Source organism: Filicampus tigris, chromosome 15 (genome assembly GCF_054856515.1).
Source record: "Filicampus tigris isolate MCC_2025a chromosome 15, RoL_Ftig_1.0, whole genome shotgun sequence".
NCBI classification, from domain to species: domain Eukaryota; kingdom Metazoa; phylum Chordata; class Actinopteri; order Syngnathiformes; family Syngnathidae; genus Filicampus; species Filicampus tigris.
The window spans coordinates 17,237,559-17,249,724 of record NC_141231.1 but is presented as its reverse complement, the minus strand read 5'-3'; the positions used below and the strand labels follow the sequence as shown (position 1 = coordinate 17,249,724).

At 39.5% G+C, this 12,166-nt stretch overlaps 1 protein-coding gene across 1 annotated transcript in view; it reads left to right on the top strand.

The window, feature by feature from the left end:
* Positions 1-12,166, top strand: part of LOC147135792 (protein unc-13 homolog B-like) — a 51,625-nt gene extending 39,459 nt beyond the window's left edge. Inside the window, exons 21-44 of the mRNA XM_086052782.1 lie at positions 99-167; positions 694-783; positions 958-1,095; positions 1,159-1,289; positions 1,446-1,531; positions 2,030-2,156; positions 2,255-2,351; positions 2,437-2,580; positions 2,945-3,022; positions 3,139-3,216; positions 4,133-4,159; positions 4,274-4,336; positions 4,626-4,640; positions 4,739-4,759; positions 5,510-5,598; positions 5,689-5,835; positions 6,621-6,744; positions 6,825-6,878; positions 6,958-7,035; positions 8,098-8,245; positions 8,968-9,024; positions 9,243-9,335; positions 9,434-9,593; positions 10,412-12,166. Coding sequence (XP_085908908.1) covers positions 99-167; positions 694-783; positions 958-1,095; positions 1,159-1,289; positions 1,446-1,531; positions 2,030-2,156; positions 2,255-2,351; positions 2,437-2,580; positions 2,945-3,022; positions 3,139-3,216; positions 4,133-4,159; positions 4,274-4,336; positions 4,626-4,640; positions 4,739-4,759; positions 5,510-5,598; positions 5,689-5,835; positions 6,621-6,744; positions 6,825-6,878; positions 6,958-7,035; positions 8,098-8,245; positions 8,968-9,024; positions 9,243-9,335; positions 9,434-9,593; positions 10,412-10,697 — 2,400 coding nt within the window. The 3' untranslated portion in view covers positions 10,698-12,166. The remainder of the gene's footprint in view (positions 1-98; positions 168-693; positions 784-957; positions 1,096-1,158; positions 1,290-1,445; positions 1,532-2,029; positions 2,157-2,254; positions 2,352-2,436; positions 2,581-2,944; positions 3,023-3,138; positions 3,217-4,132; positions 4,160-4,273; positions 4,337-4,625; positions 4,641-4,738; positions 4,760-5,509; positions 5,599-5,688; positions 5,836-6,620; positions 6,745-6,824; positions 6,879-6,957; positions 7,036-8,097; positions 8,246-8,967; positions 9,025-9,242; positions 9,336-9,433; positions 9,594-10,411) is intronic.

Genomic DNA, 12,166 nt, shown 5'->3' with positions numbered 1-12,166 from the left:
CCCTATTCTGCTTCACTTGTATACAGCATTGTTTCACCTCACAGTTCTATGTTCAGTCCATATTTTTATAAAAACCCTCGATGCAATCTCCTCTACAGAAAGAACGCTTCATTAAGCTTCTAGACCAGTTGCACAACTCCTTGCGCATTGATCTCTCTACCTACAGGGTAAGATATTACCGGTACATATCATTATTCATCTTTTACCGCCACTTAAAACAAATGTAATATATTTAACTGTCTGCATGTCCAAACTGACAAAGCAATGCATACAGTACAACATTTAAAAGCAGTCAGAGAGTTAAAGAGATTTAAAAGCAAGTTTATGAAATATAAAAAATAGCTTACTAAAATTACAAGAGCATACAGTGCAAGAACAAAAACATGGTTTTAAAAATGCTTTGAAAGACCTTACTCACAGTTATGTGAAAAGAGCCCTTTTAACCTTGATTTAAAAGCATTTAAACTTTATTGGTCTGTTTTGAATGGTTATTCATTCATATTATTCACTCTGATAGTAAAGGATACAAGCAAATTGGGGGAACGTATTTTAAGTAAGTACAAGTGCAGAGAAAAGAAAAAGCTTTTTATGAGTGATTTTGGAGGGGCGTATTATACACGGGTGCATGTTATTCACAGGGCTTTAACATATGTAGGCCAACTAAAATACATCAAAAATGTTTTTCTTTTACAGAACCACTTCCCTGCCAGCAACAAGGATCGCCTGCACGATTTAAAATCCACTGTGGATCTTTTAACCAGTATCACATTCTTCAGAATGAAGGTAACTGACAGACACAAACACATTGCATCTGTCAGTTTTACTTCAACACTGTTGATGAACTTTTAAGTTCAAGATGAATTTATTTTATGAATAAATATATCCTGAAAAAAAGTGAACATAGTTTTGTGTGAAGTATTGTCACTGCCAGCGCTGCTTATAACATATGGTGTTCAGGTCCAGGAGCTACAGTCTCCACCCAGAGCCAGCCAAGTTGTTCGAGACTGTGTCAAGGCCTGCCTCAACTCCACCTACGACTACATCTTCAATAACTGCCATGATCTGTACAGCCAACAGTACCAACCTGTGGAAATGGTGAGTCACACATTGATTAGTGAGTTGCAATGCAATGATCCGGAATGAATTTATTTTATTCAGAACAAGGAGGAGCTCTCTTTGGAGGACCATGGTCCGAGCATTAAGAACTTGGACTTCTGGCCCAAACTCATTATGCTCATTGTCTCCATTATTGAAGAGGACAGGAACTCTTACACCCCCGTGCTGAACCAGTTAGTATTGTTAGCTTTACATTTCTAAGTGGGCTTCAGTTGATGAAAAGTTGACTTAAAAACTTGCATTGTATTTTTGTCCTGACTGTTTGTTTGGTCTCAGAATTCATTGACATTCCTCTATTTCATCTTTTTACGTCTTTTACATTTGTCTAGATTTCCTCAAGAATTGAATGTTGGAAAGGTGTCAGCGGAAGTCATGTGGACATTGTTTGCACAAGACATAAAGTATGCTATGGAAGGTACGTGACTCTGGAGTTTATTAGCAAAGTTATGCTAGCTAGATTTGCTATATCATGATTTACACTTTCTGCAAGATAAATAACATTTGAATCTTTCTACATTATACTGTATATAGCTTTGATACTTACTATGAAACATATGCAACCGGTGGCCTCATTTTAACCCTGTTCGGTCCACTCGCATGGTGAGTTGGTTAAGATGGACTAATTGAACAACAGCCAAAAGGGAGAGTTAAAAAAGAAAATTGGTTGATGGATCAAATGTGCGTGTTTTAGGTGCACCGTAGTTACTTCAAATGTATTTGGTTTCAAAGGTTTCTTTGCAGATAAAGTTCCCATCAAATTTGAAAAAAAAACAACATTATTTTGCTGTATTATGTGACTAACATATTTCAACTCATCTCTTCTTGTTCACCTATGACTTTACGTTTGTCGTTATTCAGCTTTTGAGTTCTCATGCCGCCCTATCAAACCTCTTTGTTTCTTTTTCTTCTCCAGAACATGAAAAAGACAGACTGTGTAAAAGTACAGACTACATGAACCTACACTTCAAAGTGAAATGGCTCTATAATGAATATGTCAAGGAGCTACCCAACTTCACGGATGTTGTTCCAGACTACCCATCGTCAGTAATCAATAAGCTGATTGATCAATACCAAACAAGTTGTTTGAGTGGCAAAAAAATTGTTTATTAATCCTTAGTGTGTCATTTTCTTGGCGTAGATGGTTCTTGCAATTTGTGCTGCAGTGGTTGGATGAAAATGAGGACGTATCTATGGAATTTATGCACGGAGCCTTAGAGAGAGACAAAAAAGATGGGGTAAGAGGGTGGGAGAGACAGACAGACATTTCAGAACATTTGAGGATGCACTTGTGATTCTCATGTGGAACCTGTGCAAATGCAGTTCCAGCAAACGTCTGAGCACGCTCTCTTCTCCTGCTCTGTGGTGGACATCTTCACCCAGCTCAACCAAAGCTTCGAGATCATCAAGAAACTGGAATGCCCTGACCCTAATGTCATGGCACAATACAGCCGTCGCTTCTCCAAGGTATGAAATTATAAAATGCAGAATGTCAACTTGCCGGCAGTATATTGCGCGAGACGTTCAGTCTGACATCATATGTATTTTTCAAGGAATTTATTTTTATTACCTTTGACAATTGTTCAGTGGCCAGTGTCCCCAGAATGTGCAGCAATGTTTTGGGATCCTTTTCTTGCATGAAGGAGAATATTTTAGGACAAGTGGGAATTATTTATTTCATTTCCCCCCCCAAAACTGTAATATGATACCCATGTGTAATGATTGAGTGCAATTATGTTGCCATATAAGCTGAAAGGAAATGCCTTTATATAATTTTATGTTTCTAAAAGTTGACTTCTTTTTTTTTTTTTTTACTTCCTCATCCTTCCAGACTATTGCCAAAGTTCTTTTGAAGTACAGTGCCATTCTTAACAAGAGTTTTCCCTCCTACGTTGACAAGGAGAAGATCGTAAGTGGGCATTTTAATAAATCAACCCGAATTGTCCCAATATTTTGTCATTTGCAAAATGTGGATTCTACTAAAGTCCACTATCGTAATTTCACTCTTCATGTGCTCCTGCGCAGCCCTGCGTACTGATGAATAATGTTCAGCAATTGCGCATCCTGTTGGAGAAGATGTTTGAGTGCATGGGTGCCAAACAGGTAAATCAAATAACGATCTTCGTCAGTCCTGTTTGTGGATATTTTTGCTGTGGTAGAAGAATTTGAGACGATTGTCTCTGTATTTGAGTTCTACATGTTCAGTATCTATAGGAAGGCCTGTGATCTACTTTGACCTCCTGTCTGAATCCCGAGCAAGTGTTGTTCTCTAGGGCGCTTGTGGTTGCAGTGGTCCATTTTAAGTGAGTTGGTTGGCCATTATAACTTCCAATTTCAACCCGTGTGTTCAATGTACGTTTAAAGACAGAGGAGTTGATGGAGGAGGAAGAAGCAGAAGAGGTAGATTTTCACCACCGTTTGACCGTGACAGAAAGGTGACCAATGAAAATGTCATGTCCCGCCTTTGTCTGGCTTGAACGGCAGGTGCTAACTGCTAGTGAGGATGCAATGGCTCTGGTGCGTACTGTTGTATAGTAGTTGTGGTTAGTTAGGTTCATTACTAGATTCATTAGACATGGTGGTTTGTTTGTAGTAGTGTTGGCACTCATCATGTGTGACAAAAGTAGTGGCGGTTATTATGCTGTGATGTGGTGGCGATGAAAGTTTTCTCACGCGATCTGTTGAGGGAGCGCCAGATTGGATTTCGTTGTTTGTTTATACTTTGCGCCGGGGACACATGCTAGCCACTTCATTATGTACACTTGGGCAGTGATGAAATCAAATACGAGAAAATTCATGCCATACTGCTCCTTTTTGATTGACACTGAGTTCAGTTTAACAATTTGTTTATTATTGGGGTTGTAGTTTTTGCCGTTCTTACTGTCAATTTAAAAGATTCAGAAACGTAGATGGATTTTCGTTTTTTATAGCTCTTGTGTTGCATCTCCTTGAATTGTGCTGGTGTATCGAATGATGCCATGATGTTTTTTTTTTTGTTTTTTTTTACCCCCCTCTTTAGTGCAACAATCCAATGCTAGCATGTCAGGCAAGTATATGCAAACATGTCTGTTGTACATGTTTGCATTGAATTACATTGTTTTTCTAGCACCATAGTCTTTAGCAATGAGACTTAACATCATCTTTCCACTTCCTCTGTCAGTTTGAGGAGAGTGAGGAGGAGGAAGAAGAAGTAAGGGAGGAAGGGGACAAAATTCAGGTTCAGGTTTGTTGCAGTCTTAGATGTAGCCCAAATCATTCTCCTGAATTGTTTCTATCCTATTTGTGCTCCCAGCAACATCATCAATTCATTGATAGCTAAGCCCTTGTGGAATTTCACAGGGGTTTGTAATAACTTATAATAATCATTTCTGCTGACAGCCGTCATCAGTCAGCCTGTTCCAAAGCCTTTCCCCAAATCTGTTCACTCATTTCCGCTTTAATAACTTTTGCTGACTGCTTTTGCCTTTTCTTAATCTGTGTCCTTTCCCCTCCTCAAAAATGTTTTGCAATAGACTGACGGGGAGAAGGTGGGTGAGAGTATTATATTTTAACGTCCAGTATATATTTTGATATGATTATCACTGCTTTATATATTAAAACATTGTCTAATTTATACCACATTAAGCTGGATACTCCAGTAGAGAAGGTAAGAAGCACGACAATCCATTTGGAATTGCCATTCCTCCCCTGAAGCCTTCCCTCAGTGCCACCTAGCAAAAATGTTTGGATATTCCTTCAATACCTCTGCGTAACTCTTACGCCAGGCCATGATTTAAAAAAAAAAAAAAAAAAAGCTGTTAGATAATTGAACTAATGAGGCACACAAAAGATGCCTTTGTATGTCTGGGTTAGCTATACTGTAGAAACATGTTCCTATTCCCTTTTCCTTCCCACTAGTTGATTTTTTTTTTACTACAGTAATAGCAATCATTTAGTGCTACACATTGTCTCATATGTTGAAATTAGGAATTTTTACAACATCATGGTATCATATAGAAGTAATCTCATGTGTTTTTATTTTACTTGAAAATACCCCGTGGGTTTGTTGATTTTGTTGCTTAAGTGTTACTTACTAATATGAAAAGAGCATGCACTTATTTAACATACTGCATGTAAGAATACTTCATTTGAAATATTTATGCTATTGTTAATCCGAATAGTGTATTGATTTTTTTTTTTTTTTCCCACGGTGCTTACATCAAATTACTAAACTGTCCTGTCCAGTTTGAGTATTTGTATTCTGTAAAATAAAGTAGCATTTTTTTTTTAACTATATTTATTTTTAACTGGTGAATTTGGATGCCATTCTTACTTTGCAAGTGTACCATATGTGTTTGCATTCTCTCACTCCCCATTTAGATAATACTCGGGTGTTTTTTGTGTGTTCTTTCTGCAGATGGACACCGAGGCAAGTGATCTGCTGAACAACCTGCAGGTGAAGCTGAACAGCGTGCTGGATGAGCTTAGCAGCACATTTGGGAACAGGTAGAACCCCCGCCCACATTTCAAAGTACACACGGAGGCTACACGCTCGATTCCACATGCATTGATGCCGACTTCCCCGCGAACTGCCAGTTTCCAGAGCTGCATCAATGACTGCATGCGTCAGATGGCGTCTTTGCTATACCAGATAAAAGGGCCGCTCAACGCCAACACGAAAAGCCAAGTGGAGGCCGACTCTGATAACATGCTACGGCCACTTATGGATTTCCTGGATGGGAAGTAAGTGCTTCCATTTGCTCTAAATCATGTCCAAAATCCGGCCCGGGGGCCAAATGCGGCCCACGGTCAAATTTTATCCGGCCCGCAGCCTCTGTCATAAAATGAATAACGTCTGGTGCGTAGCCTCGTAGACAAGCGTTTAAAATACACTTTAAATGCAATTTCACATTTACACACAAGAGGGCAGCAGCACTCTGTCCAACTCCATAACCCTGTGTGACCCTTTCCAGACAGTTTCTAAAATGGCGATAATGAATAAATATTAAGGAAAGGTTAAAATTTCCAAATTGGTCTATTTTTTCACTGAAATACAAAACAACTGTGTCTGCCTCATTTGCAAGGGGGCTGTTAGTTATTTCCCTGTTATTGAATCAAAAAGTTACAAGAACATTTAATTTCCAGTTGTTATTCATGTTTGAAATGTAATATTGCACTGGTGAATATTGTTACTTATTTCTCTCTTTTTAAATCTAAAAGTTCAGTGGACATTTAATTGCAAGTGATAGGTTTCAAACGGACCAAAAGACATGTTTAAAAATCTTGAAATCTTCTAATAATATACATTTTTAAAAAGTCAAAACAAAAGGCAGACTGTTTTGCCTGGATTTTTTGGGTTTTCCATGTAAAATAGAATGTCAGGCTACATGGTCGGCCGCCCTCATTTCCACCTCACCAAATCCGGCCCTCATTGCAAAAAATGTGCTCTAAATCAAAGAATTGAATGTATGACGATGTGCCCTTTAAACTGTATCAGCTCATTTTCTTGCATGCACTTGATTCTTCAGGTTGACGCTGTTTGCAACCATTTGTGAGAAGACTGTTTTGAAGCGTGTGCTCAAGGAGCTGTGGAGGATTGTGATGACGAACCTGGAGAAGACTATTGTTCTGCCCCAAGGCAATTACACTTTTGTAAGTGTTTGATTTTGTCTTTGCGGCCGATTTATTTGAGTTGCGGTTGCCAAGAAAATGTACCCCCGCATATCTTTCAGGGTGCACAGATACTCTCGGCTGCGAAAGAGCTCGGTCAGCTTTCCAAACTCAAAGTAAGACAACGCTCCTGATGTATTGACTCAATGTGAGTGACTTTTTTTCTACACTAGTCTGACTGGTCTTTTTGTGTAGGATCATATGGCAGGGGAGGCAAAAAGCCTGTCTCCGAGGCAGTGTGCTGTGATGGATGTCGCACTGGACACGATTAAGGTCAGATGACTTAATCTGGGTACACTTTTGATAAATCATGTTATGTCCACCCTGGACTGGTTGCCAGCCAAACAAACGAGCATTCACGTTCACATTCACATTGACAAGAGGCTTTAAAGGGAAGTCAACCCCCAAAATTGTTTTACAATAATAGGTTGTATGCGCCCCCACTAGTCTAAGCACGGCATTCGGATTACAACTGCGTTTGTGGAATATGAGTTTAGCAGCAAAATCCACCCGTTTTTAGCCATCTCCGGAGGCGGCCATTTTGTCACTTGCTGTCACCTTCAGAAACCAGGTGAGCCGTGATTGGTTATTACCTGAGCCCTGAACAACTTTGAAAATGGACGCCACTGAGATGGATGAAATCAGGTGGATTTTGCTTCTTAAGTCATATCCCACAAACGCAATGTTAATCAGAATGCCGTGTTTAGTCCTGTGAGCCTGCATAGAACATATTCTTATGAAAAAAATGTGGGGGTTGACTTCCGCTTTAATCAACATGCAAGGAATGATATACCTGAAGCAAAGTCACACACAAGCACCACTATTCAAGATAACAGACAATACAAGGACCTAAGGCGGCGTATCAACAGCTGGTTGTGGGGAAAAAAACGTGTTTTCAGCCCCCATATTTGTTGAAAACGCATACTAGTCATTTATTAGCATTAAAAAAAATGTTTTGAGTTTAGAATGTGTTTTTCAAAATTTTCTTAAATGTTTTTTTCTCATGGTTTTCAATTCTACTCAAATTTTCCAAAATATTTTGTCCATATTCAAAATTATCCTATGTGGCCCCCCAGTGGTGCTGATGAAAGATTGTTGACCCTTTCCTGATTTAAGTTGCCCATCCCTGGTGTAAATAAATGAATCACCAAAAACAAATGTCATAAAAGAGTTCGCATTTATTTGTCTGTGCTTTCGACATTGCCCTGTCTGTGCGCTCCACATATTTGATGCGGTCTCCTGCAAACGTCATCGGTATCAGTTCATACTAAACAGCAACAGGAGAAAAAGCTTTGACGTTAGTGTGAAACATTAGCTTTTTGTTTTTTTTCGCAGCAATATTTCCACGCAGGTGGGAATGGTCTAAAGAAGGCCTTCCTGGAGAAGAGTGCCGAGCTGTCCTCGCTTCGCCACACCTTGTCCCTCTACACTCAGACCACTGACACACTCATCAAGACATTTGTGACCAGTCAACATGCACAAGGTAATCAATCGGAAACAAGAATTCCCCTAATGAACTTTTAGATGCTCCTGTGACTACTTGTATATGTTGTAGGGATGTCACAATATTGGCGATATCGCGATATTCAAATTGCCACAATATATCGTCGTCGTCGTGTCACGATATATTAACAGCAGCAAATCTGTTTAAAATCCCGAGTTGTTTTACATTTATGCAGTTCCAGCACCCTCTGGTGGTTATTTTATTAGTGCAGTTTAATTTGATGCATTTTTTGCCACCTATAACTCAAGGATAGATGTTTAAGACCCGCACTAATCGGCAGATAAAGGGGAACATAACACATTCCAGTTGCTCCACAAATTGACCCAATCCAAAATGTGTGCGTGCATTAGCAAGTAAGTGCCTCAATATTAGGTTTTCGGTCATTGTAGGTCATATATGTCTTTATGAATGCTGTTATTATGTAATAAAAAACTGCATATTGTGATGTCCCTTTTTTTTTTTTTTTTTTATCTCTTCTTTTTTTTTTTTTTTTTTTTACAATATCGCGAGCTTCTATACAGTACCGTGAGCTTTTAATATATCGCGATAATTATCATCCCGTGAGGCTCATATCGTGATATTATCGTATCGTAACATCCCTAATATGTTGTCTCCTTTTTCCAAAAGTTGTTCCCTACACATGACTGTGTTTACAAGTTGTTGCTGTCTTCTCTTTATTCCCTGTGCTGCGTATGTGCTAGTGCACAACGGAAAGGGTATTAGGTTAACTCCCAATGAAAAAATACAGCCCAGCAGGGGTAGGTTTCATCATCAAAGAGCATGTGACCCATCCCCACCACCATCTCTCTGGCACTATGTACTTGTTGTCATTATGTGCCACTAAAGTGGCTTGACCATTAAAGACAACGTCAAAAAACATCCAGTTGACTCAGTTATTCAAGTCCATCTTTTTTTTTTTTTTAAGTGGGCAAAATCAAAAGTTATTAATACGGTACGTGTGTTTGCATTCAAATAGGTTCAGGCGTGACCAACCCGATTGGCGAGGTGTCCGTCCAGGTTGAGCTCCACACTCATCCTAAAAGTGGAGAGCGCAAAGTTTCCGCCAAAGGTCACAGAGAACTCACTCGCCAAATGACATTTTGGCATTAAAATAGTTTCAGCCCGTCTACGGTCAATGCTCACTTGTTCCACTGCCTTCATTTGCAGTTGTGGCAGCCACTGATTTGAAGTGGCAGACACCTGGAATGTTCCGGCCCTTTGTGGAGCTCACCATGATTGGACCGCACCTCAGTGACAAGAAACGTAAATTCCAGACCAAATCCAAGAACAATAGCTGGTCTCCCAAGTTCAACGAGACCTTCTGCTTGTGAGTATAACAATCGAGTTTTTCTTGTAGCTTTTTAAAGGGGAAATCAACTCCAAAAAATCTTCTTTAAAATATGTTCTAAGAAGCCCTGCGAGGAATCACGGTATCCTGACTACAGTTGGATTTCGTCGCTGTCCTGTGAAAAACACCTATGTCCAAATTTGGAATTTTTTTAAATGTTCACCTTAATGCGATGTCTGTAACAAGGACAGCGACGATTTGTGGAATCTAAGTTAAGAAGCAAAATCGTACCCGTTTTTACCCATCTCTGAGGGCGGCCATTTTGTCACTTGCTGTCAACTGAAAATGACATTAAAGTTGCTCAGGCAACACCCAATCATGGCTCACCTCTTTTTTGAAGCTGAGCTGTGATTGGTTGTTACCTGAGCCTTGAGCAACTGTGATGTCATTTTTAGTCGACAGAAAGTGACAAAATGGCCGCGCTCCCTGAGATGGATAAAACCAGGTGGATTTTGATGCTTTATTCATGTTCCACCAACACAATCAGAATGTCAAGTTTAGATAAAGGGATGACCTCTGGAACCAAACTTTCTTTTTGGTTGTTTTCATCATTAATCAAAGTAACTAATTGGTGGAGACTAAAGAGATAGACGGATTACATAGCCGATCAGACTGGTGATTGTTTTCAAGTTTGAAATTTTCAGTGGCGCAGCCTCCCCCACCATCCCTGTTGAAAAAAACATAATTGACAAGTGTACTCATCAATGGCAGCGAATCGAAAGGCAAAAATAAACCGGAATCGTGTCAATTGAACCATGCAGTGAACGATCCAGCAATTTGCATCTCTCTCTCCACAGCCTCCTGGGAAACCAGGATGGTTTTGAGTGCTATGAGCTGCAAGTGTGCGTCAAGGACTACTGCTTCGGTCGAGCCGACCGCGTGGTGGGCTTGTCTGTGATCCAGTTGAGAGACATCATGGAGAAGGGCAACTGTGCCTGCTGGTGCCCACTGGCTCAGTGCATCCACATGGACGACACGGGCCTCACCGCCATGCGGATCTTGTCGCAGCGCTCCAATGACGACGTGGCCAAGGAATTTGTGCGGCTCAAGTCGGAAACTCGATCAGCCGAAGAGGGCAGATGAGCTGGGGAGAAGGAAAGATCTCTTCCTGAACTGACTTTTCTCAACCTTAAAATGATTTGACTCTTTGGTGGCACCTTACCAAGATCATTTTCACACTTGTTCCTCAACCTACAAGTTTGAACTTGATCAGCCTTTTTTAACAAAATAATCTTTTGAATCCCTCTCATCAGCTGTGTGCGCACACCATAGCCTCAAGGTCCCCCCTCCTCCAAAGTGTTGTCAAACATTAACCCCACCTATAGGCCTCCTCCCACCTTGGCCATCGAGTTTGATGCCTTACATTCCAAATCCAAACTGTGAATGTGTCAAATGAAGTCTTTTGCTCAAGGTCCACGCTGCTGCTTTCGAGTAAAGTGAAGATGACAATCAATTTCATCTCATACGGTGTCAAATGTGATCAAATTTTAAGAAACGCTCGTTTAGACGTCTTTTACCACTGGGTGACTTGAAAATGTGCCTTGTGCCATTTGGAAGTTTTCATACCACAATGTGAAAGATCCCTGGTTCCTTCAGGACACACTGTCGTCGTTTGAGTGTATACACACTTAAATGATTTTTAAAACTCCTCATATAGATATGCAAAGAGCAGTCATGGTAGGAAAGACATTTTTATTTATTTATTTTTTTAATTACTCATTTTTTTTGTTTCCATGTACCTAAGGATATGTTTAGGATTTTGCGTAAAGATGACGATGATGCTTCCATACAGGGAATATTTTGGAGACATAGTCTTAAACTTTCACAGTCCACCATTTTCAGACAATATTAAATCAAGGAAAAAACATTGAAAAGCTTCTCGGTTTCCAAAAAATGTGAAGAATCCGGATAGGTTTACTTTTATGTTTGTCACGTAACCAGATGTCTTGTTTTCTTCTTCTCACGCTTTCTTCAGTTGCCTTACTGTGATTGAACATTTTTGTTTATATTTTGAACCCTGATGAAGTCACGCGCTTTCTTTTGCCTATCCATTGTGAGGTTTTCTACCTCATTCCTGTATTCCAAGTGATATTCCTTTTTTTTCTACTTTATATCTGTAATTGTTTCTATAAATGCTTGATCTACATTTATTTCTGTCTGTAAATAGTATTTTGTATGTATGTGTGTGCGTATTGTGTTTTTCATTATTTGGAAACAATGTGACTTTACGAGATATTTTTAGTTTGATGCTGACACGAATCCATGTGTGCCATCAAATTGTTTTATCAAGGATGGAGAAACGTTTAAAATGTCACTATTAATGAAGGATTTTTTTTTTTTTTTTTGCAATATGGGAACCGCAATGTTAGAGCGGTTCTCTTTTTAACAAACTATAACCTGTAGAAACGAAATAGATTAAATATTTTATGTAATATACTGTACGTGTTCCTTGTGCCATTTTTGATTTTTTTTTTTTCTGCATGTTATGTTCTGTAGCTTCACTGTGTTACTGCACAAGTTAACGCATACAATACAGTATCTCAATAATTGAA